Raw genomic sequence first — 27330 nt, forward strand, 5'->3', positions numbered from 1 at the left:
AAAGGAGTGGCAGGACATATTTAAAGTGATAAAAGGGAAAAACCTACAACCAAGATTACTCTACCCAGCAACGATCTCATTCAGATTCAACAGAGAAATTAAAACCTTTACAGACAAGCAAGAGCTAAGAGAATTCAGCACCACCAAACCAGCTTTACAACAAATGCTAAAGGAACTTCTCTAGGCAGGAAACACAAGAGAAGGAAAAGACCTACAAAAACAAACCCGTAACAATTAAGAAAATGGTAATAGAAACATAAATATCAATAATTACCTTAAAAGTAAATGGATTAAAAGCTCCAACCAAAAGACATAGACTGGCTGAATGGAAACAAAGACAAGACCCATATATATGCTGTCTACAAGAGACCCACTTCAGACCTAGGGACACATACAGACCGAAGGTGAGGGGATGGAAAAAGATATTCCATGCAAGTGGAAATCAAAAGAAAGCTGGGGGCTTCCCTGGTGGCGCAGTGGTTGAGAGTCTGCCTGCCGATGCAGGGGACACAGGTTCATGCCCCGGTCCGGGAAGATCCCACATGCCACGGAGCAGCTAGGCCCGTGAGCCATGGCCACTAAGCCTGCACGTCCGGAGCCTGTGCTCCACGATGGGAGAGGCCACAACAGTGAGAGGCCCGCGTACCGCAAAAAAATATATATATATTTATGCACCCAACATAGGAGCACCTCAATACATAAGGTAAATGCTAACAGCCATAAATGGGGAAATCGACAGTAACACAACCATAGTAGGGGACTTTAACACCCCACTTTCACCAATGGACAGATCATCCAAAATGAAAACAAATAAGGAAATACAAGCTTTAAATGACACATTAAATAACATGGACTTAATTGATATTTATAGGACATTCCATCCAAAATCAACAGAATACACTTTCTTCTCAAGTGCTCATGGAACATTCTCCAGAATAGATCATATCTTGGGTCACAAATCAAGCCTTGGTAAATTTAAGAAAATTGAAATCGTATTAAGTATCTTTTCCGACCACAACACTATGAGACTAGATATCAGTTACAGGAAAAAAAACTATAAAAATTACAAACACATGGAGGCTAAACAATACGCTGCTAAATAACCAAGAGATCACTGAAGAAATCAAAGAGGAAATCAAAAAATACCTAGAAACAAATGACAATGACAACATGACGGCCCAAAAGCTATGGGATGCAGCAAAAGCAGTTCTAAGAGAGAAGTTTATAGAAATAAAATCCTACCTCAAGAAACAAGAAACATCTCAAATAAACAACCTAACCTTACACCTAAAGCAATTAGAGAAAGAAAAAAAAACAAAACCCAAAGTTAACAGAAGGAATAAAGATAAGATCAGAAATAAATGAAAAAGAGACGAAGGAAACAATATCAAAGATCAATAAAACTAAAAGGTGGTTCTTTGAGAAGATAAACAAAATTGATAAACCATTAGCCAGACTCATCAAGAAAAAAAGGGAGAAGACTCAAATCAATAGAATTAGAAATGAAAAAGGAGAAGTAACAACTGACACTGCAGAAATACAAAGGATCATGAGAGGTTACTACAAGCAACTATATGCCAATGAAATGGACAACCTGGAAGAAATGGACAAATTCTTAGAAAAATACAACCTTCTGAGACTGAACCAGGAAGAAATAGAAAATATAAACAGACAAATCACAAGTACTGAAATTGAAACTGTGATTAAAAAGCTTCCAACAAACAAAAGCCCAGGACCAGGTGGCTTCACAGGCCAATTCTATCAAACATTTAGAGAAGAGCTAACACCTATCCTTCTCAAACTCTTCCAAAATATAGCAGACGGAGGAACACTCCCAAACTCATTCTACAAGGCCACCATCACACTGATAACAAAACCAGACAAAGATGTTACAAAAAAAGAAAACTACAGGTCAATATCACTGATGAATACAGACGCAAAAATCCTCAACAAAATACTAGCAAACAGAATCCAGCAGCACATTAAAAGGATCATACACCATGATCAAATGGGGTTTATCCCAGGAATGCAAGGATTCTTCAATATACGCAAATCAATCAATGTGATACATCCTATTAACAAATTGAAGGATAAAAACCATATGGTCATCTCAATAGATGCAGAAAAAGCTTTTGACAAAATTCAACACCCATTTATGATAAAAACTCTCCAGAAAGTAGGCATAGAGGGAACTTACCTCAACATAATAAAGCCCATATATGACAAACCCACAGCAAACATCATTCTCAATGAAATGAGAATGAAACCATTTCCACTAAGATCAGGAAGAAGACAAGATTGTCCATTCTCACCACCATTATTCAACGTAGTTTTGGAAGTTTTAGCCACAGCAATCAGAGAAGAAAAAGAAATAAAAGGAATCCAAATTGGAAAAGAAGAAGTAAAACTGTCACTGTTTGCAGATGACATGATACTATACATAGAGAATGCAAAAGATGCCACCAGAAAACTACTAGAGCTAATCAATGAATTTAGTAAAGTAGCAGGATACAAAATTAACGCACAGAAATCTCTTGCATTCCTATACACTAATGATGCAAAATCTGAAAGAGAAATTAAGGAAACACTCCCATTTACCACTGCAACAAAAAGAATAAAATACCTAGGAATAAACCTACCTAAGGAGACAAAAGACCTGTATGCAGAAAACTATAAGACACTGATGAAAGAAATTAAAGGTGATACCAACAGATGGAGAGATATACCACGTTCTTGGATTGGAAGAATCAATATTGTGAAAATGACTCTACTACCCAAAGCAATCTACAGATTCAATGCAATCTCTATCAAACTACCAGTGGCATTTTTCACAGAACTAGAGCAAAAAATTTCACAATTTGTATGGAAACACAAAAGACCCTGAATAGCCAAAGCAATCTTGAGAAAGAAAAATGGAACTGGAGGAATTAGGCTCCCTGACTTCAGACTATACTACAAAGCTACAGTAATCAAGACAGCATGGTACTGTCACAAAAACAGAGATATAGATCAACGGAACAAGATAGAAAGCCCAGAGATAAACCCACGCACATATGGTCACCTTATCTTTGATAAAGGAGGCAAGAATATACAGTGGAGAAAAGACAGTCTGTTCAATAAGTGGTGCTGGGGAAACTGGACAGCTACATGTAAAAGAATGAAATTAGAACACGTCCTAACACCATACACAAAAATAAACTCAGAATGGATTAATGACCTAAATGTAAGGCTAGACACTGTAAAACTCTTAGAGGAAAAAAGAGGTAGAACACTCTATGACATAAATCACAGCAAGATCCTTTTTGACCCACCTCCTAGAGAAATGGAAATAAAAACAAAAATAAAGAAATGGGACCTAATGAAACTTAAAAGCTTTTGCACAGCAAAGAAAACCATAAACCAGACGAAAAGAAAATCCTCAGAATGAGAGAAAATATTTGCAAAATATTTGACTACCAGCCCACCAATGTATCAGAACAGGTAAATTCCTCCCAGGAAGCAGCCTCTGTCCATAGAGAGATCATCACAGAATCTCAGGAGACCTTACAAGGGGAGTGACAGCAGAGAAAGTACAAGAGTCAACGTCTTCATAGAAAAGAGACAGAGAAAGGAGGAGGGAGAGGAGGAAGAAGTCACTTTCCTGTTTCATCATTCAAACCAGGAGCTTAGCCTATGGATAAAGAAATGGGTTGACTTTTTTCTCTTGTTTTACTTGCTGAATATTGTGGCATAGAACAAATTATTTGAGAAGCTCATTCGCTATTTCAGTTTATATTTATTTCCTACAAGAGCCTGTTTTGAGTCTAAGAAACCAGAGATGAGTACAGAATAGACCAGATTGAGAGCAAAATGCCTGGTTATGAGTAAGACAAATGCGAGTTCTCATCTGGTGGAGAGAGCACTGGTCTTGGAGTCAGAAGAAGCCTCTTCCTCTTGCTACATGACTGTCTCTTTCTTCATCTTTAGTACAACTGGGCAAACACTCCCAGTTGAGAGGGCCAAAGGACATAATGGAGGTGACAGTGTTTGGTTAATTGTACAAATATAACTTCTTATTGTCTCAGTCTGAATGAGGAAAGTTAGAAAGAAAGGAAAGTCTTAAAGGGAAACCAACAGGCTTAGGGTGGAATAATGGCAGAGTTAGTTAAGGCTAGATTCATTGTAGATTGAAATATAGACTCAAATCTGAGAGGTAGGTTTATTCATGCTCCATCACTCCACCCCAATCCTGCTCCCATAAACCTGCAGAGATGTGGGCTGCTTGAGTTGGGTCTGTCCCTTAATTTATTCATTATCAATTTAAAATTTTGTCTTACATCTCTTCCATAAGGCTTAATTCTTTCTGGCCCAAACATGAGGAAGAAACTTCTATTCTGTTCAAGGTTCTCCCTTTTGCTTCTGGGAGACTCATGATACAATTCTGGGAGGAAGAGTCGAATGTCTCGAAAAGGCACTTACCTAAATGTGATTGTGATGGGCCCCTCTCCCATCAGCACCAACATTCCTTCCAGAGAAAACACAGGAAAGAGTAAAAGATGGAGATTGAAGACAAGTTTTTAGGTTGAATAGTTTTAAAACTTATGAGTGACACTGCTATATAAAGAAGGAAATGAAGAAAACAGGAAAAAGCTGTGTTCTTACTCTTTAAAATCTAAAGGTTTCTTTTGCAATTGCTTCCAGACACAAAAAATTCATTTCTGGGAAATAGAAGGGCACCAATAAAACTATAACAAATTACTACGAGGCTAAAGGAAGTGGGTGTTTAAGCTGAATGGACAGATCCAAGCATCTTCGGAGGCCACAAGGAAAGAAGCAAGAAAACTAAGGCTGTGGCATATGTGATTGACCCAACCCCAAGAGAAATTAAAAAATAAAGACACGGATTTTTAGTTTCATGAATTCTAAAAACAAAACAAGGCATCCAGTTGTGATGCCCTCAACTTCCATTCCATCCATAATGCAAGGCAAAGGATTCCGTTTACTTAATTATTTCATTAATCTGCAAACTGTTTTAGATTTTGCATTTTCAAGGTGCAAGGTACAAGGCCATGTCTACAGAATGACAAACATATAGGGCACATCTAAAATACTGTCAAACAGCAGGCTGTTTTGCCTACATAATTCCAAGGATTCAGACACAGATGCTTTCTCTTTGATATTTCTCTTTACTACATAAAGATAAATTTTAAATTATGTATTTCTTGCAGGCCAAAGATTGAGGCTTTCCCACCTCCCCCAAAAATTTCTTTAAGTAGGATTTACCAAAGGGAAAAAAAAACCTGGGAAAATTCAGCAATTTCCAGGGATTTGACCTGACTCAGAATATCCAAGTTTTCATAGCACAGTGGAGGAATCTTCAGTGAACGTGGGCATTTTCGCTGAGCTGGGTACAGAATGGTCAGGTGGTCTGAGCTCACACTTGAGTTGGTAAAGAGATACTTGTATAGTTTTTCTTTTTTGTTGAGGTAGTGGTGGTAAATATAGATAAGTTACCATTTTAATCATTTTTCAGTATACAGTTCAGTAGCATTAAGTGCATTCACGTTATTGTGTAGCTCTCACCACTGTCCGTCTCTGGACCTTTTTCATGTTCCCAGGCTGAAGCTCTGTACCCATTAAACAATAGCCACATTCCGTCCTGTTCACCAGCTCCCAGTAACTACTGATCTACTTTCTGTCTATATGGATTTAACCACTCTAGGTACCCCGCGTAAGTGAAATCAGATAATATTTGTCCTTTGATCCCTATGGTATTTTGACATGACAGAGCATCAAAAAAATTAAAAATAGTAAACCCTAGATGTAAGAAATAAAAAGAAAATGACAGATATACTAATACCGACCATGTTCCAGGTTCTGAGTTAGATGCCTCTTCTTTCTCGTTATTTCTCATTCCCACATAAAGATAAGTTTTAAATCGGGTATTTGTTGCAGACCAAAGATTTCGCCCCTCCCACTCCACCCCCAAAATTTCTCTCAGTAGGATTTTTACTGTAGGAGGAACACCTGGGAAATTCTTGCCCGCCCCCCAAGACTTTGGGAAATGAGGAGTTACAAGATGATCAGAATGCTTTACTGATCAAAAATCTTCAGAAACAAGAAAATAACAGAAAAGACTGATGAGTTACTATCATTATCTTCTAAGCCCTTTCACAGAGCCTTTGTTCTGTTAGGGGCAACAATTGGGGGAAAAAAAGAGACACGCAGGCTTTGTCTTCTCAGCAGGAACTGCTGTACATTTGGTACAATGGATACGGGTTGTTGTTTTTTTTTTCCTTTTTAAAAAATTAAGATATCCATTATCTACAGAGGAACCTTAGAGGGACAGATTGAGGATTTTAGAATTTCATGTCTCTCATAGCCAGATGGTCTTTACACAATTGAAGTTCCCTCCCATCATTCATAATTGCTTCTTATCACTGCTATCATTAATGTTATTATTAAGAATAATGTTGAAATCATTTAAACCCCCATGTTGAATAGTCCTGTGGCTTTGCTCCCCACCTCCCGGTGCCCACTTTAATGGATCAGGCTTATGTTCAGTAGGACTCTAGAAACTGCTTTCTCTTTTGATAACTTTAAAGAAAGTACACAAATTCTTGCTTCCCGCAGCAATTTATTTATAGTGGCTCTTACCACATCTTGAAGAGTCATGTTTGCTTCTTGTTTAATTATTATCTTTTGACCAGATACTTTTTGATACTATTTTTTGACCAGATACTTTTTGTTGTTGTTCTTGGGTTTGCTTGTGTTCAACTAAAGCATATTCACGATTCTTTTTCTTTTAAATAAATGTTGTTTTTAATCATAGGATGATTCCACTGGATAAGTTTTATAGGGTCATTTTCAGGGGCGGAGCAGGGAAAGGTTTCTTAAAAATTGAAATACGACATCCATATCATTAGAGTTTTAAAGTTAGTAATGTGCTTAAGGCAGAATTTTTATGGTTAGCAAAGTTGAGATGTTCTGACACCCAGAGGATGCACAAAAAGATAACTTTACATAAATGTATACGGTGCCCCCGAGGGGCCTCAGTTGTATTACGGGGTTTCTCATGAACAGTCTTGGTTCAGACAGAAGAACAGTGAAGCAAAGCTAAGTGGTTCTGTATGGGATGGACTGTGCATGAGATGTACCACACTGCAAATAGAGGAAAATTTCAATTCCAGCTAGTTTACTATGAGGCGCAGAAATATGACATGGAACAAAATATCTAATGAAATGTTTACCTTCTTAAAAATGTTTCCTTAAAAGAACCATTGCGTAGCTTTAAAATGGATGGACTATGGAACAGTCTGAAAATGATATGGTCTACAGCTTGGGAAAGAAGAATATACATAAACTGGAGAATGTAGAAAATTGGGTAATACGATGAGATTGACTGATTGGACCATTTCTTAAAGATGTGAATCAGCCCTGAAGTTCACCTCTTCTGATTTTCCAAACTGTACTTTTTTTTTTTTAATTTTGTTTATAAAGCACTTGCTTGTACTGATTCTGTAATTCCTGAAAGGCAAGAAGCAAATAATTATGAAGAAAGAGCTTCATGGCAGAATTCTAGCTGAGTCCCTTTTCCTATACAAGCAATTATACAAAATGCTTAATTAACTGTTGTCTATGCATGAGACAGTCTTGTCAAAATCAAGGATCCTCAAAGGAACGAAAAGAGTCTTCCCTCGTGAGCAGCACCATTGACATAGGATGTTTCCTAGCTAATTTCCCTTGGAGAAAATCTCATTTCCCCCATTATTTTACACGAAAAAGTGAGGTGCCTGTGTGGGTTCTAGATGAAATAATAAAATGAAATTTATTAATCTTTAGGAAAGATCAGCCACAACAATTTCAATAAATTAGGTGTTTCCCATTGTGAAAATATCCTTCTGTGCTACTAACTTAAACAGTAATACTTTGCTATGGAGTATGTTATTTATTCAACAACTTCTATAAATCACAAGGGTCATAATTGCTATCATTTACTGAGAACTCACGCTAGGCACAATTCTAAATACTTTCCACTATCCCATTTAACCTCAAAATAAGGCTTCAAGTGGGGCACGTTCTTTCCTATTTTATGCCTACAGAAACAAAGGATCAGGTCACACTGAAAGTTGCAGAGCTACGACTGTAACTCTGAATCATAGCACCTACTTGCAATTATTTATTTGAAATATACAATGTGACTGTCCAGCAAAGAATTTTGAAGGTCAGTGATGAATACAGGTGCTTCCCAACTCTCTTCTTTACACATCGGCTTCCTTGCCAACGAATGTATTTTTCTATCAAATAAGACGAAGTGGCGGTCAGGGTATTCCATGACGCTTAAGTTTTATTTTTGCATTCACCTCTGCGTTGCTTCAGAATGTGAGATTCTAACCAGTGAATTTTGGTAAAAGACCAAACTGATTTAAGGGCCTCAGTACGACGATTTGTTATCTGTTTCTATTCGGAATCATGGGTGAGATGAAATTGATACCCGTCAGCAGATCCGCCATTGTGAGAAGATCTATCTTTTCGGAAACTGAGATATACAGACTCTTAATGTGGACAGTGATACAGAAAGCTAATCTGTTTCCAGAGGCTAATTATAAACAGGTGGTGGTTGGAGCCAAACCTCCAGGAATCACAAACCCATTCTGTTTGAGCTTGTTAATGCTTCTATTCAACTCCAGGAAAATGTGTGCATTCCACAGTGTTATGGGGAGTTTCAGGTTGGCTGATAAAAAACAGGTGATTTCCTCCAAAAAACTGACTCAAAGATAAAATAAAAGAACATAATTTGCTTCCTGTGTTAAAGGGCCTGTCGTTGTAGTTATAGGTGGATCCCTCTGGAGCAATGATGGAAATATCATCGTTTAGTGACATAAAGGGAGAAAAGTGCGGTGATATCCATGCCTGTCCAGGCTGAACCCAAGCGCTGAGGCTCCTTTCTTCTTCCTAATGGAAAGTGCAATGGAATTTTTAACTTTGATCTGGGTGTTCGGCTGCTTCAGTGGAGGGCTCTTCAATTTCACGTTTCATCTCAGCAACTAATGTCCACATCTTGCCAAACGGCCACCAAGACTGTCCCGCAGGGTTACCCCTGGACAAAGCCATGATTTCTGTGCAAACTTGCGATATGAGGGTTTGGTGAACACGAGGCGACCAAACGAGCTGTCCCCACGTTAATACTAGAAGAGGCCGTCGCTCCCCTTACAGAACATCTCGTTTTCTCTTCCCCAGAGGTCCTAGTGCTAAACTTTTTTCTACCAAGCTCCTGGTTCCAATTCAAACTATCCTATCGTTGTTTTATGCCTTTAAAAACTGGTGGAACTCATTCTGAGAGTGAGACCCCGGAAGACGGAAACAGAGGCCTGTGTTTTCTTTTTGATTGTTTCCTTGCTGACAATTTCATTGCCACTGTCTTTCATATGGCTGATGGTTTTTAGGCTGCTGGTCTGGCTTCAACTATTTATTGAAAAAGAAGGTTGGAAGGATTTTTAATATACTCTTTTTCCCAGTTTCTTAATGACTGGCAAAAAAACCCAAAACAAACAAACAAAAAAAACCACACTGTAGAAATCACAGAATGCAGAAGTTCACTTGCACATGTTTTATTAATTAGATAAAAAGTACTTTGGGTAATGTTATGATTGCAGGATTGATTGAGATAAAATCAGTAAGTTCAGATCCTATACTTGGCAAGACATGGACCCTGCTGTTCACGTGCCATTTCATTAAAAATCTATTTTAAAATTTAAAATAAATTCTCATCATCTTTGATTTCAAGGTTGTGACATTCGTTCATCTGTTTATATTGCACAGGACAAAATAACTTTTCACTCTGAATCCGTATAGTCTCAACTTCGAGTCTCCCTCAAAATACAAGAACATGAAGGCCCTCACCACAAGAAAATAAGACCTTCCTCTGCAGGCTATCTGCCACTGGATTACCACAAATTCAGGGATCAACTGAATAGGTTGGATCACTTTAAAATGTCACTGACCTGATGCCCAAAAAGTGCATCTTTTGGTGAGTGATGTCATTCTGAAGTAAGAAAACATCTTAAAAATGAACACTTCAGACCTCAATTTGCTCAAATAAATATTATTCCTTTCCAAGTAGCTATCCTGGAAAACAAAGCCCCAGGAATTCTACTGCTTAAAACATTTTGAGAATTGTCTTTAATCCATTCAAGTGCTAATAAAAAAAACTGGCATCATTGTTTTTAGTCATATTTTCTTTTTTGACTCTAAAGAGCATAAACTGTCTTCATCATTCACTTATTATTCCCCAGACCTGGTACTAATTTTTTTTTTTTTTTTTTTTGGTTGGGCAGGGGTGGGGGGAGAGGCATTGTTTCCCAAAGTTAAACATCAAAGGGCAAAGATTTGTTGACATCAGAGATATTAAAAAGAACAAGCTAATAGGCTTTTAGGACAATTCCAGGAAGGGAATTCCGAAAATATGGCTTAAGCCATGTCAGCAGCATTTGGAATGCTGTGAGGTTTCTCAAGGTGAGTGTGGTCGGGGGAGGGGGATAACCATTCACCTTTCTTTTGTCCTGCCTCTTGTGGCCTAGTCTTGGCCCTGTCAGTGGCTGGCTTATGACCTTGGGCAAGCTGCTTTCCTCTCCTCATCTGTAAAATGATGCAAAGGACCACATGCCCTCCCACAAAGGGTCTTCCCAGCTCTCACATTCCAGGATAATGACACACAGTTCTCCAGACTTGGGTTAAAAGTCACTCTAGGCTACACCTTTAATGCATTAAGTCATATCAGTGAATTGAGAATGTTTCTTCCATGGTGTCTTTTCTTCTCATGTTCTCCTATATTAACATTTAGAGCCATCTGGGGGCAAGAACAAAGTTTTTACTCAATTGAATTTGGGGTTTTGTAGACATTAAAAAATTTTTATTGCAGATCAGAGACTTTATCTAACTGTGTGTGTGTGTGTGTGTGTGTGTGTGTGTGTGTTAGGGGGAGATGGGGAGATTGAAAGAGAATGTGCAAAGAACAGCATAATTTTGTTTTGGGGTGTTTTGTAAGCCACCCTTTTTTTCTTTTTATAGGGTATTGATATTCTCAAACCAGATTCCTATGTCGTGGGAACTTGTTATGTTTTTTCTTTTTTCAGTCTACCAATACCCCTGATTCTCCTGATGACATTAATCTCATGTCATGATAGAACTGATCTCATCAACTATATTTTTTAAAAGCTTGGCCCTTCCCTTTCCTGATGGTATCTCAGGAGTTACTACCTTCAAGGTAAAATGATGGCTAAAAAATACTTCCTGTGAAATCCTGCCAATTGCAGGTATGTGCAGAACATGTCTAGTTCTATTTAGGGTCCCCCCTCCATTTCTTTCTTTTTTTAGTATCCTTGGCCTTGCAGCCTGGTCTTTTTCATAAGAAATGTCAGCAAAGTCTTTGAATTAATGAACTGTGAAGTGCTCAAAAAAAAAAAAATACCATTTCAAAAAGTATCCTGCGTGGATATAACACTAATGGGAGGTGATCCTTGAGTTAAAACCAAATATCCCACTCTAACTAAAAAGAATTAAGATAACGACTGGCTCGGGCACAATCTCTTTGAACAAAGAGCCAGAGAGGAAGGAGAAGTGACGGGGAGTGGGGGAGGTCAGAACCAGGGTAGCAACTGGGGAAATGTGTTTATGTTAGAGTCTCTTTAGCTCTGTTGAACAAATAATGGAATTATACACCCCCCCCCCCATAAAAGATACCAGGTGGAAGGAAGCAAAGACAAGGGAGCAGGGGAGGTATGTTTACAAGGTTGATCAAATAAACCTAAATGTAAGGTCCTTGGCTACACCTAATGTAGGTTTTGTTTTCTTTTAATTTTGCTATTTAAAAAAATGCAGTGTAACTCCTTCAATCTTTTTGCAATTCTGCATGGTTGAACATTTGAAATGAGTTTGTGTATCACCCCCAGGCGCTGATTCAGACTTGATTGGGGCAAAGCAGACTGCATGTGCTTATTTTTATCCACGTCATTTGGGACGTTATGTCGCCAAAGGAACCAAAAATGTGCTGCTCTATTGCCAAATTATCACCTATCCTTTGATCAGAAAGGGCGGTGTTCCTCATCAACAAGTTGCGCGACCTTAGTGTAACAGCAATGTCAGGTCATCTTGAGAAAGTGAAGAGAGAGCCCTAAACACAAACAAAAAGAAACAACCAACAATCCTTATAATTATCATCATCTGCTGCTTTTCCCTCTTTTGGCAAAGAAACACTCCATCCATTTGCAGAAATCGCCTGCGGAAACGTTACATCAAAACTAATCACAACGATTAAAATCAGCTTTTCTGTGCAAGAGGCGGGTAAAAAGGAAGTTGGAGGCTGGAATAAGACTGTTTTTCCACCAAAAAAAAAAAAATCTGGAAAAAAATTTCCTATATGTATATTTATCTATACGTCTATGTAGAGCTTTATTTTTGAAGGAGATCAATTGTCTGCCCTGTGATCAGTTAATTTGATTTAAGTTTTATTTTGGAGATTGATTTAGACTGGAGGTAGAGGCATGAGCTAATTGTATCCTGATCCTTGCCTTGAGGGGTTTCAAAGCCCTGGAGCAACTCTTCTCTGTATTTTGTTCTGTCTACCTTAGCCAAGCTATTGCATTTCTCTCTGGTGTGGCGAGCCGAGCAGATCGCTGGGAGAGAAATCGGAAAAGGGGGGAGAGGAAAAGGAAAAGGGGACTTGGAGGGAGACTTTGTGCTTCAATGTTTCAGGTAAGATCTGACGGTTTGGGTTTGTTATTATTTGCTAAGGAGGGTATGGCTGGGACTTTGGGCGCAACTCGCTTTTACGCATGTGCCAGGCATGGGGCGAGAGCGCGGCACACTCGCACACACACAGCCCGCCGCGGCGGCTCGGGAGCCGCTCGGACCGGCGGCGGGGCAGCGGCAGCCGCCTCCTCCGGGGCTGCTCCCGCTGCTCCTCGGCTTTCCTCCCCGAGAGGGAACGGGCGCGAGCGGGGCGGAGCAGGCGGCAGGAGCGGCGCGGCCACCGGGGCCGCGGCGGCCCGCGCGCCAGGGCCGGGCTTCCGGATTTGGGGGCCCGGTTCCGGCTCTTGGAGCGGAGTGGTCGCGGCTCTCGGAGCCTGTGCCAGTGCCGCCCGCCCGCCCGCCGCTCGCGCGCCTGCCTCCCCGGCGGCTGCCTTGCAGCCGCGCTCCCCCCCCGCGCTCCCTCCCCCGCCCTCCTCGCCCGAACCGCGCGCGTCGCTTTCTTCCCCTGCGCCGAGCTCCGCTCCCGCAAACCGGCCCCGCCGAGAGCCTCCAAGCGCCGCGGGCCCCCACCCGCCGCCGCCGCCGGCCGGAGCGCCCCCAGCCGAGCGCTGGGCCCTTCGGGGTACGCGGGGGCGGCGGCGCCCGCGGCTCCGCTCCTGCCAGGGGGCACCGCCGGCGCCTCCCCGCATCAGCCTCGGCGGCGCCCCCGGACACCCCGTGAAAGACGCCATTGTGGCTGCCGAGTGGATTGGGTCCCGGGGCGGTTATTTCTTCCCCCGGTACCCGGGCGGGACCGCGCCGCTCCCCTTTGTGAGCCGCGCCGGGTGCCCAGCGCTGTCCGCCGTCCGTCTCCGGCCGGGCTGATCCGGATTCGCCGCCTCCGCCCACCCGGGTGCCTTTAAAGCCCCCTCCCACCACCCCCTCCCTTTTCCAGCCCCCCCCCGCTTTGGGTTCAAACGTTTCATTTATTTTTTAAAAAGCTCTCATTCCTCTTCCTCCCCACCTCCTCCCCTGATAAAGGGCATGGCACGTGCTCCGGATTAGAACTCTCCTTGGGAGGCGGGGACCGGGGAGGGGGCGCCGGGGTGGAGGAAGAATGTGAGCGCTGCAGGTAATGGCTGTGGCTTTGCAGCGCTCGCCTCTGCTCCGCGGTGCCTGCAGCGCAGAGTCCGGAGCCCGCATCCTTCCCTCCCCTTCTGGCGGCCGAGGTTCCTTTAAAGGGACAGAGTTTCCTGGCCGCCTCCCTTCTCCGCCGTCTGAACCGGCGCTTGGGGCACGGAGGTGGGCGGGAGGGATGCAGTTTGGCTCCTTTCTGACCCCTTCCCCACCCACCCCCCGCCAGCCCACCCGCCCCGCCGCCCTTCTTTACTGAAATTGTGAAGTGTGCTTCCTCGCCCGCCCCCCAGAGGGACTTAACTGGAAAATAGAGTCCGCGCCTCCTGGAAAGTGAACCGGGTGGGGGGCGCGTTCTGGTGAATTTGCGTGAAAAGTGAGGTCGAGCCCCCAAAACATCCAGGAAGAGGAGACGGGAGCCGTGGTGCAGGAATCCCTTACCTGGACGCGTGCTCCGCGCCGCCGCCCCGAGTACCGCAACTTGCTAGCTAGCGCGGGTCGATGGTATCTGCCTTTGTGCTTTCGAACACTTGCACTTCCGTGGAAATGATTTTCTGGTATCAAAATGTTTTCACCGTGACTGTGCTTCGGGGGCCGGCTGGGCGGGAGCCAACTAAGTGAGCAAAGTTGGATGTCGGCTTTGTGCGTGGAGAAAGGCACGCAGGAACTGTCCAGTATCCCTATGCCATTGGCTTCCTCGCTCAGAGGGGCACCGCAGTGGGCAGAAGTAATTTGGTACAAACGCTGCATTACCTCTAAGATCATAGAATGCACTGCTTTCAAGCATATCCTTGACGTGTGTGTGTGTGTGTGTGTGTGTGTGTGTGTGTGTGTGTGTGTGTGTCCGTGGTGGAACTGGGAGAGACGTAACAGTTTAACATACTCATTCTTTAAGAAACGTTTGCCTTCTGTTTTCAATCAACTAAGCTGGCAGCTAGAGATACAAGTTTATTTGAGAATACCCTCTGGGTCCAAGCATGCTTGGATTGTTTAGCAAATTAAAAATGAGCAAAATGCTTTTACCTTCTCAGCAGTAGACTCCTTAAGAGACCTCCTGTTTTGTGTGTATGTGTGTGTTTTTTAGAGAAACATTTTCTATGTGTATCTCAAATGCGTTTTTGATGGGGAAAAGGAGAAAATAAGAGTTTTAAAGGCTGAGGCTGATGCCATCGAATAATTCATTAAATCTGATTTTACATCAAGGCATTTACCTGCATATATGGGAATCTGGAAACTAATCCCTAATCTACTTGGTGAATTTGAAATAGTGGTGGATCCATTTGTCTCCCGGATAATGGGCAATGTGCCGATCTATTCCTTGTGTTTATGTTTGTGTGGCAGTTGGAGTACCATGAGGGGCTGGTGTTCAGAAGACTGCACACTGACTACAACAGTTAGGCTCAGGAGTCCTGCTGCTGCTTGAATGGAAAGAATTGTTAGCAATTGTTCTGATGACAGTAGGTTTCGTGTTTAGTAATTAGGTTGCAAAGGTGATGGTTGAATTTTAAAACTTTGCATCCCAGAGAAAACTTCATTGGTTTATGTTTATAAAAAGAAAATCACTCATTAGGCAAAAATATCATACATTTGCTGGGAAGGAAGTTTGAAATGAATCGAGCGTGAATGATAGTTGGCAAAAAATCTCCCACCACAGTATTCAAAATGACTGCAGTGATTTTACTGTGTTAATTTTGCCTGAAGCCCAATATAAAGTTCTCTGACACACACTAGAGGTCTCTCTTCTAGCTGTAAGATATTCATGTTTGTAATTCTTTGCCAGGGCATGCATCGTAGGGTGGGAAATGATAGCTTGGTTCAGACTTATTTAAGTAATAGTGATTTACTGGCCATTTACATTACTCTGATGTGAGGTATTTTTTTGGGAGAATATTCAGTAATTATTGTACAGATTATACCACCTAAGTACTAGGAAAGTTACTGTAATGAGACTTCTACTACATGATGATGAAAACAGATTATTCAATTTGTTGAATAGCATTATGGACCTTTTGGCATACAATTATTTATCCAGAGCAATTTGGTTTTAAATGTAAAAGTAATTAGCAAAAGATGTATTATATTGGAGAACTTTCTGAGAATTAAACTTTCATTTACCTCTAGGTTTAGGAGTAAGTTGCTTGCACAAATGCTTTTTTGTCTTGACATTTCTAAAATCAGAATGATTGTTTTCTAATCCTGAAATGTGTTGTTTTCTGCTAAGATATTTTCATTTACATTGCTTTGAGTCATTCAAAGGATGTTTGTTTGTGAACCATCAGTTCACCAAGGCTTTTATTGTTTTGTTTGTTGGGGGGTTTTTTTGCGTTTTTTTTTTTGGCCACACCATGTGACTTGTGGGATCTTAGTTCCCCAACCAGGGATAGAACCCTGGCCCTCGGCAATGAAAGCACAGAGCCCTAACCACTGGACCGCCAGGGAATTACCCTCACCAAGGCTTTTATTTAGTTGGATCTTAAACCGCATTTCTGAACCTTCTTTGGGACTGCAATTTATAATCTCCCAAGCAAGTGAAGCTTTTATTTTCTTTATCTTTAGGATGAACCATCTTGGGGGAAAAAATGAAATGTTTGGATGCAAGCATGTACGCTTATTTTAATAACTCATGCAGAAGTGAGGAAACGTTTTTAAAAAATAATGCAGAAGTGTGAAACAATTCAGTTTTCTTTGGCACTGTAATAGTGTTCTGGTTTGTCATTCATAAAAACGTACTAGATGTAAATCACAGTTATGCTTGTTGATGACTTTGGTTTGAGATAATCGTGCAGAGAATGAAACAGAGAGATTATCCTTTAAGAATAACAAGCCAGTATTCATCAAGTTCGTTCATTCAACGAATATTTATTTGTGCCTTCTGTATGCAAGGCACTGTGCTAGATGCCAGAGAGACACGATGGTGAGGAAAAGTATGCAGAGTCCCCAGTCTCCTGGAATTGGTGATTCAGCTAGAGAGACAGACGTTAATCAAACAGTTGAACAACAGACAGAGAATAGTGCTTCGAAGGAAAAGAAACTAACCAAAGGGGGCAAAATTGCCAAGACTGGGGTCAGGGTTCTGAAGGAAGTGTTACAGACTGAGATCTAAGTAAGTGATGAAGAAGCAGGGCAGGAGAAGCAGAGAGAGAACAGGAAGTAAGTTCCAGGCAGAGGGAAGAGGGAATGGCATTTGCCAAGCAGGGAGAGGCATGACAAAGGGAGAGGAACTCAAGGATTAACTAGCTTGAGCTGAGAGAGGGAAGAGGAAGTGATGAGAGAGCAGGTTGCAGGGAGAGACCTCTAGTCTTAACTCTAAGAGCAGAGTGAAGGGGCTTGGCCAGTATTGGCAGGAGGGCAACAGTAACATAATCAGACTTGTGTTTTGCAAGGATAATTCTGATGTCATCGTGGGCAGTGAATAGAGGAGCCCAGGGTGGATGAAGTATAGCCCTTGGAACGCTATTACAGTTGTCCAGGCAAGAGAACTGTACAGCTGGGGTTAGGGCAGTGGCAGGGGCAACAGAGGGATGGGAGATCTAGTTACAAAGTGAAATTGACAGTTTCACAAAGTGAAATTGTAGTAAAGGATTGGTGATGCCTAAACAAGGAGAGAGAGAGAGAGAGATGTCAAGTGGACACCTAGGTTTCTGACACGTTAATAGCTGAATGGCCACTGGGATTCTGCAGACTGCATAGATTTTGTGTTTTTCACTTTATTTCTGGTAGCCAGAATGAGGAGTAATGGCAAGCCTCATTCACATCCTGTGTAACTGAATTCAATGGGAATTTGTTCACCAGTCGTGTATGGGGCACCTAGTGTGTCAGGCACTGATCTCCCTGCTCTTGTCCTGTTGTCCAAGATGCCTTTTCAGTTATGAACTGCACCGCAAAGTTTCATTTCTCCAGTTCCAGCTAAGTTGGAATTCATCATTTGAATAGGCCAGTGTTTAACCTTCTGAAACAAAAATCAGGTCTGTGCCTTATAGTTCAAATTAATTGTGCTTAAAAATATTATAAACATAAATTAAATGACTATAAAAATGAACTGCTCAGTCATGCTTTCTAAAAGCCCATTTACATACAAATAACTGGCACAATTATTCTGAATCACTCATTGGAAAAAAAAAACTTTTAAGGACCGTAACACAGTAAAGTTTGTTTGGTCCGACTTGAGCCTACTCAGCTCTGCCTTCTCCCAGTTAGTTCGATTTTAGTATGTTTGTCCTTCCCATGTCTCTAACTTTTTGTACTGATGCTTGGCTAATCTTGTCTCAATGCAACATTTTCTTACTTTTCTTAAGTGGACATTGTTTTTGGTATTTCTAATATCTTGTCCATTCTTTCCATTTGTTCTTATTTTTCTAAAACTTTTCCCCTCACATCTGGCTTCACAGACATGTATAACAATAGGGAAATAGTATTTTGGTGATTACTCAACACCAAAAGAGCACTAGTTGATGGATAATTGATTAATTTTATTTGTGGTTTTTTTTTTTTTTTTTTTTTGGCTGTGTTGGGTCTTTGTTGCTGCACACGGGTCTTCTCTAGTTACAGCAAGCGGAGGCTACTCTTCGTTGCAGTGCGTGGGCTTCTCATTGCAGTGCCTTCTCTTTTTGGGGAGCACGGGCTCTAGGGGTGCGGGCTTCGGTAGTTGTGGCACGTGGGCTCTAGAGCACAGGCTCAGCAGTTGTGGCGCACAGGCCCAGCTGCTCTGCGGTATGTGGGATCTTCCTGGACCAGGGCTCGAACCCGTGTCCCCTGCATTGGCAGGCGGATTCTTAACCACTGCGCCACCAGGGAAACCCTGATTAATTTTAAAATAATCTAAAATGAGGCATTCAGGTTTTCTTTCAACATCAAAACTTATTAGAAAGAGGATTTTGGGGAAAAAAATCTTCCATGAATGCTTTATAATTGCTTTTCCCCTTTCTGGTTCTACTCCTTCTAGGAAATTTCCAAGAAATTTGGGTTTTAGTTGTTTCCAGGAAACAATTTGAATATCACTCTCCGTATTGGCGTTTGAGATACAATTGCAATTCCATAAGATACTTTTCTTGGCGGTTCTCCTATGGGTGGCCCTGAGGGCAGGCTCTGGTTGGAAAAACATCTTCACTTTAGCCAAGTCACCTGGGGATCTATTTCTTCTGTATATATGGGAATGATTAATATCTCTCCAACCTGCCTTATAGGATTTTTGAGAGGAAAAATAAGAGTACATATGGCAAACTGATGTGCAAATAAGTAGCATCAAGCAACCCTAAAGTGCAGTTTTTCTGAAGGTCCTCCCCCCCCCAAATTCTGGCCCCTTGCTACAAGTAACAGAGGCCAGTCTGAACTACCTCACGGAACCCCCAAAACAACCCTGTGCGGCAACCCCAGCTCACAGGTGAGAGAACTGAGGATTCGAAAGATCACGTGACCTGCCTGAGGTCAAAGCCTAGGCTAGTGGCATAGAGCAGGGATTGTAGCCCAGCAGGCTGGCAACAAGCCCCTAACCTGCCATTAGGCACTTTTTTGGTCCTCCACACTCCTGGTTCCTTCTGTCCAGTAGATAGCATCTTAGCACTTTCACAGGTGCTTTCTTCTCTGCCACCAGCTGCTATTCCTCCTCTCCTCTCTTCTTCCCTCCCTCACTCCGACACCCACCCTGGTGTCATCTCCCCACCAGCACCCTCCCTCTAACACCAAGAGTGAGAAAAAATAAAAAGCAGTTTGAGGTTGGTGCTGTCAGACATCTGAATTGCTCCCAAGTTCGTGCTGAGCACATCCGTCCCTCTCACGTCTCTGTCATGCTGACCAATATACGGATTTGTTTTTCATCCAATGAGAACTGACAACGATGCAGGTCTTGCTATTAAGAAGGAGAGGTATGAACTGAAAAGAAAGTTAACTAGATAGATTTCAAATGCTTGCTAGAGGAAGGGATATTCTTCCTGATAAATCTTCCCAAAGCATCTACTCCTATCATCAGTTAGTTTTGTAGCACTTTCACTTTGCTGGAAATCTGCTTATAGAACAGAAAATGTGTGTGAAACAGAAGATCCATACTGTGTGGAGGGGGGTGGGAGGCTACATTGGTCCATGTTATCGACACTTCTCTCTTCTACCTACTACCACTACCCCATGTTCAAATGCCACTCCCAACTCTTCCTAATTCTATTGTCTTGAATAAACTAATTAATTCTCTCTAAGCTTCAGTTTTCTGAGCTGTAATTGAGATAGTAATAGTCACTATAAATGAGGTAATAATATGAGACAGTTATAAGTGAGATAATAATAGATTCTAGGGTTGTTCTGAGGTTTGAATTAGATTTTATGGGAAGTACATGCCTGGCACATAATAAGCACTCAGAAAATATTCCTATACTATTATTAAGAGCAGGAACTATGTTTATTCATCTTTGCTTCCTCAATTCCTGACACAGTTCCTGGCACACAGGATAAGTGCTTGATAAATAATTGTTGGGTAACATGAACACAGAATTTCAGCGAAAGCAAGAATAAAACCAGCTGGTGATTTCACTTCCCTGTAAGTACTTTTTGCCTTTGACAGGAGGGTCCAGGTTCTGCCAGATGCCCTTGCCGAAGAGTTATGGGCTTTTCCTAACCAATTAGGTCGACCCTTTGGGAGCAGACCAAATGTGATCCGGAGAAGTATTCATGCTAACTAGGACATTGCTTCAAAGATGTCGTCGGTTTACCTTCTGATGACTCACATGAAGGTCCTTCTATGCGCAGTTGTCATGAGCTTTCCAAAATATGCAGACATCTAGAACTGATGCTATGAAATGATGAAACCACTAAGTTCTGAACCCACAATGGGAATCAGGGAATCTGTTTATTACGCAGCAAGGAAAACATCGGAACTGGTCTGATACCCATTCCATCCAGCAGATGGCAGCGCCACACATTCACAAGCCAGTTCTCGGAATAGCCTCTGGTCTTTCTCTTAGCTTCTCGCTATTGCCCCACCTTCAGTGGAAAAGGAAGTCTGAGACAACTTTAAAAACCTCCCTCGGCTCCTCCGCAGGAATAACTGGGCAGCTGGAAGAATCTGCACCTCGGAGTTACCCATTTCCCCCTGTGCTGTGAGAAAGCAGGTACCGGGGTCTGTTAGAATCCACTCACTCCCACAGATAAGTACAGAGTCTGTTTTGTTTGCTTAAAGCAAATCAGTAGAAGGAATGGAAGTGTTATGTGCAACTGAAGACCCACGTGTAATCCTCTAGGTACGGTAGTGAAATGAGCTTTGGTTTTTGGGTCGCTTAAAACTGTGGACTCACCGTTAGCTGTGTGACCCTAAACCTTGGCTTTATTATCTGTACAAATAAGGATACCGACAACCACCTCAGAGGGTTGTTGTGAGAATTACATATGTAACACCAGTACAACGCTTCTACGTGCCAGGCTGTTTTCCAAGGACTTTACAATGTAGTATCTCATCGCATCCTCATCCATTATTCCAAGGACTTTACAACATAGTATCTCATCGAATCCTCATCCATCATTCTAGAGGGCAGTATTCTTGGTATCCCTGTTTTTGAAATGAGGAAATCAAGGCAGGGAGAGTTTAAGTATCTTGCCCAAGGTCACATATTGGTGAGTGGGAGAACTAGCATTTGAAGGATGCACTCAGGCTTCAGAGTCTGCTTTTAGCTCCCAGGCATTACTGTCTCTTGTCAATAATGATTGTTACCAATAGCCAATAGTTATTAAGTGCTTCCCCTATGCTAGGAACTTCACGTATGTTGATGCCTCTCAGCCGCCCTAGAAGGTGGATGCCACTCTATTACTTGCCCCACCTTATCAAATGAAGAAAAAAAGTGCTCCACTGTGTAAGAAACACAGGAAAACAAATTAATGGTGAGACTGTAATATGTTAAAGCACTAAGTGGTGAGTCCCACTGTAACTGTCACAGTGATTTAGAGATAAGAGAAATTAACAATGAAAGTGTATGGGGCTACGTTCCAACTGTATATGATAAGGCACGTGGAAAAATGTTAAATGTCTTCTCCTTTAAATTTTCCATCAGGGCCCTTAGGTATTTATAGCCTCGGAATCCTTTTCAGAAATGGTGAGTGGCCAGCAAAGATTGGGGTTGGTCCCACTCCTGTTTAGCACTGCTTTCCTCTGCTGAGAGTCATGGCTCATTATTTTATGAGGTAGGAAGATCCAGGTGCTTTGCTAAATGGCCATCGCCTTCCTCTCATACATGAGGGCCAGCTCTTAGCACAGTTCATTTGCCTGTGAGTTCCAGGAACTCACAATGGTGAAAGAAATTCACCTGCAACATGAACTCACTCAGCTTCTCCCTGATCAGAAACGCCATTCCAAGTCTGGGACGGAAGAGAGGTTTTAGAAACCAGAATATAGTGACTTTGGACTCTATTTTCTGTAAGATGCTCAAATGAAGTTTGGGAGAACAGACAGCTCCTTTAGAATGAGGGCCAAGTTTTTAGAATGAAGGCTTCCTCAGTGGCTGACAGTACTGTGTTTCAAAAATCCAAAATATCTGAGAAGTGGACCATTCTAAGGTTGCAAAAGTCAAACTAGCTATATAAGAACTGCAGGATCACCACTCCAGTGGTGATCATTTGTAGAAACAGCCACAGAGTTCACGATCAGTGGTGTCACGGGGACCCCACCAGTCATGTATATCGCTGGGCACTGAGCCAGGGCTGAGTAAGTGAAAGATAGGATAGAAGTTCTACAAACTTCCACCTTAAGAAATCAGGGACATTTCTTATCATGTTTTTTCTTCCAAATAAGCCTTTGTGCTCATGCAGATCTTTGCATGTTATTCTTTCATTTCTGATTTGTCTTTATGTCTAAATGCATTAGAAACTAAGAATATTTCTAGCTAAAGCTCTCAAAATCTCAGTCATTCGGCTCTGCATAATTGTTCAAGGGGTCTTCTTTGTTTCTTTTTCTCTCTTAAAGAAAATTGAGTCAAATGCATTTTTAGATTTAGACTTAGATTCAAATTTTTCTTTTGAAAAGATGCACCCAAATCCTTTTATAGTCATAGTTTGTTTTTTCATTGTACAGTTGAAGCATTCATATATCCGAGTTATTTTTGACAGCCCTTCTGCAAACTTTAAGTATATGGTAAACCTGTTTCCAAATTATTCTGCTAAGGAGTACGACAGATACACATTTTATCACTTGAAAATTACACCTTTTGATAAATTTCTACGTTAACGCAATAACCATTTATTATGGAAGTGCACAAAGTGCTTCTGAGCTGATCTATTTCTAAAGCTCTTTGCAAACAATTGCTTTTAAAATCAGTTTTAAATATGAGTTTATATAGCCACACATATAACACAGATACTTAGGCTCAGTTTTGGGGTGATTCAATAGCTGATGACCCAGTTTCCATATGATGTATCTTCTCTTCTCCTTTTTCATTGCTGTCTGCCTTTTGGCCTCGTAATTACTTTTTGGTACCCCTGTCAAAGGATGGAGAAGGGGGAAAAACAAGGAAATAAATTTCAAATTCGTTTCTCTTTCTTTCCCGCTCCCTCACACAACTTGACAAAGTATGTTGGTGAGGAGTCAGCTCTTGATTCCTGCTAACGGAGAGACATAACAGAAAGAATAATCCAAAGGAGTCGGTGATCCAGAGTCATTTTTATTAATATTTTGATGTGACTTGTAACTAGGCTAGGATTAAATTTTGCTGTCTTCACGTGCACATTTTCTTCTCCATTTCAACTTCTGCCGTCTTGCTATATTATTTCAGCATTGATGTGGTGACCGAATGCAACCCTTAATGAGTAGTCTTTCCCAATTATGAACATGAATCAGTCTTTTCCAAAGTATTTTCTAGCTCAGTGGTTCTGGACTTCAGTTCGCAGCAGAAGCGCCTGGAGAACTTGTTAAAACACAGATTCCTGGCTCCACCCTGAGTTACTGATTAGACAGGTCAGGTGTGAGGCCTGTGTAGTTGCATTTCTAACAGGTTCCCAAAGGCCGCTGATGCTGCCGTTCTAGGGACCGCAGCTTGAGAATCTCTGTTCTTGGAAACAGTCGACCCTAGAGATACTCCCGGAGGGAAATAAAAAGGCTTCATCAGTCGCGTAAATTTAGGAAACAACGTCCCTTCTCTTGAAGTCTTTTTAAGTATTGTAAAGATTTGTAGAAGTCTTTGTAGAAGACTTCTTTGTAGAAGTCCGTTTTTAACTCGTGTTTTCTAAACTTATTTGACCATAGAGCGCTTCCTTCTCTTGGTACCCATCAGCTCAGAATGACTGTTCCTGCAGCACGGGGTGCCTCCCTGGTGCCTCGATGGCTACACTTCAGTACCTCCCACCTTCCACTTCCTGTTGGCAGCCACCTGCCGCGGACACAGCTAGGACGGTTTCATCACTCGGCCCCTCTCCAACTCGGCAGTCTCCCACTCAGCTTTCTCCTTTTGACCAGAGTATCTCATCCTCCTACTGACGCCCACTCAACCTGCTTTGGACGCTCCCCCACTTCCTCTTTTCCACCTCTCTGATCTTCCCTGTCTTCCTCGTCATCTCTCCCTCCTTATCCAGCCCAGGCTCACTGGCACCCTTACTTTCTCCCTTGTCTTGCCCTCTCTGTCATCTCCACCTTGCCAACACTCAGTCCTGGGAAACCTTTCTTTTGCCACACTTTGGACCCTGGGAGTCCAGGTGACACTGGTAGAATGTCAAATAATTCTTCTCATTGGTGCCATTACACAATCATTCAGCCAGCCGAGGCTTCTTGGGATTTTACTGGGCCAGGCACTACCCTAAGTTTTGGAAATACAGCCACAAGCAAGGCTGAAAAGTCTAAGGTCTCATGGAGTTTACATCCTATCGAGGGTGAGTAAGAACTGAACCAGATACGATTAAGTGCTATGCAGAAAATTAAAACAGGGTGGTCAAGCGAGACTTCCATCAAGAGGTGACACTGGAGCAATCGTGTTATCTCAGTGTGGCTGGCCCTTTGATATTGCATGGCAGTCCCCAGTCCACTTTTTTTTTTTTTTTTAATTTATTATTTTTGGCTGCATTAGGTCTTCGTTGCTGCACGCGGGCTTTCTCTAGCTGCGGCGAGCGGGGGCTCCTCTTCGTTGTGGTGCGTGGGCTTCTCATTGCAGTGGCTTCTCTTGTCATGGAGCACGGGCTCTACGCACGCAGGCTCAGTAGTTGTGACGCACGGGCTTAGTTGCTCTGTGGCAAGTGGGATCTTCCCGGACCAGGGCTCGAACCCATGTCCCCTGCATTGGCAGGCGGATCCTTAACCACTGCGCCACCAGGGAAGTCCCCCCAGTTCACTTCTTATCTCATTGCCCCATGGAGGCTCTTCTGGGTCTTTTTACTCTTCTTAAATTACAAACCCATCCCCGCTTATCAGGAAAACTGGCCTTATGATTTACTGAGAAGTCATCCACTCCCTGACGCCAAAACTCCCATCCGTGGCTCTCTGAGGCATCTCTTCCATTCCCACTGTCCCTTCCTCAGTGTCTGATTCTTCCTCTCTCCACTGGCCCCTTCCCCTTAGCTTTTAACCACTAAACGATCCATCTGTTTGTGTCCCCCCAAAATTCCCAGTTTCAAACCCTAACTCCCAATGAGACTGTATTTGGAGGTTGGGCCATTATGGAAGTAATTAAGGGTAAAGGAAGTCGGAAGGTAGGTCCTGATCTGATAAGATTAGTTCCCTTATAAGAAGAGACACCAGAGAGCTCGCTCTTTCCTCTGGAGCTCAAAGAAGTCATGTGAGCAACAGCTAGAAGGGAGCTGTCTACTATCCAGGAGGACAGCCCTTATCAGAAGCCAGATCAGTCAGCACCTTGACCTTGGGCTTCCAGCCTCTGGAACTGTGGGAAATAAATTTCTGCTGTTTAAGCTACCCTGTCTATATAGTATTTTGTTATAGCAGCCTGAGCTGACTAAGGCGCCATCCTTCATCGTGAAACAGAAAACTCCCTGCTTCATGCTTCTGCCTCCCTCGCCTCCCCTCGCCGCCAGCACACAGCCACTTCTGCACACACCCCACCTACCACAATCTGGCTACTCACACCTCCTTCCTGCCTCTCCTCCCTCGCAGGTTGTACTTTTCAAATCACCTTTTATTTTCGTGCGTGCTCCTGTGTCTTTTCAAAATGGAACAGTGTTGCAAAGCCTAGGATGTTCTAGAAGGCTTTATTTTTAACGTCTCTTGGGATCAGAACGTCTGTAGTCTTCCTGTTCTTCATGACACTTAATTGTCCTTAAACACCAGATTTAATCTCTGCTTGTCCCCCAGACGTAATCATATTTCTCAGTGAAGTTCCCTTTTTTCTTATTTCCTCACCTGAATGTTTTTGCAAACAATTTAAGGAAATAGGGAGTAGTGATTGCTCGATTTTGTATTTTTCTACATGAACACTGTTGGTTTTCTGCCACTTTCCAACTGAAATGGTAATAGCCCTAAGTAGGACTGGAAGTTTAAAAGTCAAGACTGGGAAGGTGGTTTCTTCTTCTTAAGGAAACTTTCCCTGAACTCTGTCTTCTCTTTTAAATTTAATTAGAATTCCATCACACATTGCTTATTTAGTGGAATATTGTCACAGTCACATGCCCCACAGGCACTGGATCTCTGGGGGAAAGTCAAATGTCATTACTTCCTCAAGTCGACCTGTGGCTTCCAGACCCCAGTCACTCTCTCTGAGGGAAAGGTGATAAGAGGTGGAGCTGAGGCAGGATCAGGTTATCTCACTCACTGCTGCATGGATTTCCTCCAAAGCCTCCGTGCTGCTCATGGAAAGTTCCTGGGTCTGCTCCCATCACATCCGCAAAGGGAAAGCCAAAACTTCGTATCTAACATTGCAGTGATTTCAGAGTAACCCCAAGATTCCACAGGGCGTGGAAGAGCAGCAGTCAGGGAAGGGGGGATTAAGTGAAACAATGTCTGTAAAGCACTTTGCATAATGCCTGGCATGTGGTAAGTGCTCAGAAAATGGTAGTTATTATTATCAACACCATTGTCATCCTAAGTATCTCTGTGGCTCATCACACACACACGCACACCTATAGACACATATATACACCATATGAGTGAGGATCCTCTCTGGCTTTACACGGAACCTATGAGTCTTGAAGGAACTCAAGATGAAGTTGTGAAGCTCTCGGTGGAGATCTGTTACCTGCCACCCATTATAGTTGCCTAGAGGGCTGGTGAAATATGGCTGAGTTCTGTGCCAAAAGAAGGGGCATAGAGCAGACTAGTCCCTTCTTAACCTCATCAGAGTTACTTGGTTACAAAGAGTCCAATGGTTAGGCAAACATGGCACATGGGAAGGAAGGCACCGTAGGTTCTAGGATGAGGGGATGACATAAATTGGGAGTGAGGAAGATCGAGGTGCGACTGTGACACACAGCAGCGGGGAAATGGGAAAAGGAAAGTGAACAGAAGTTGTCTCAGCTCCCGGGCTGCCTCTGAGCCTTCAAGTAACAAAATGCCAAGCCAACAGGGAAGAATCTGCCGTGGGAAGA

At 42.4% G+C, this 27330-nt stretch overlaps 1 protein-coding gene and 1 long non-coding RNA gene across 4 annotated transcripts in view; one reads left to right on the forward strand and one right to left on the reverse strand.

Moving 5' to 3' along the window:
* Nucleotides 1-14570, reverse strand: part of LOC132598341 (uncharacterized) — a 40449-nt gene extending 25879 nt beyond the window's left edge. For all 3 annotated transcript variants that reach the window (XR_009566396.1, XR_009566395.1, XR_009566394.1), the window contains exon 1: nt 14284-14570. This is a non-coding gene — a long non-coding RNA (uncharacterized lncRNA). The remainder of the gene's footprint in view (nt 1-14283) is intronic.
* KCTD1 (potassium channel tetramerization domain containing 1) overlaps nt 12616-27330 on the forward strand; it is a 182327-nt gene continuing 167612 nt past the window's right edge. Inside the window, exon 1 of the mRNA XM_060310468.1 lies at nt 12616-12732. Coding sequence (XP_060166451.1) covers nt 12724-12732 — 9 coding nt within the window. The 5' untranslated portion in view covers nt 12616-12723. The remainder of the gene's footprint in view (nt 12733-27330) is intronic.

This window comes from Globicephala melas, chromosome 13 (genome assembly GCF_963455315.2).
Source record: "Globicephala melas chromosome 13, mGloMel1.2, whole genome shotgun sequence".
Classification (NCBI taxonomy): Eukaryota; Metazoa; Chordata; class Mammalia; order Artiodactyla; family Delphinidae; genus Globicephala; species Globicephala melas.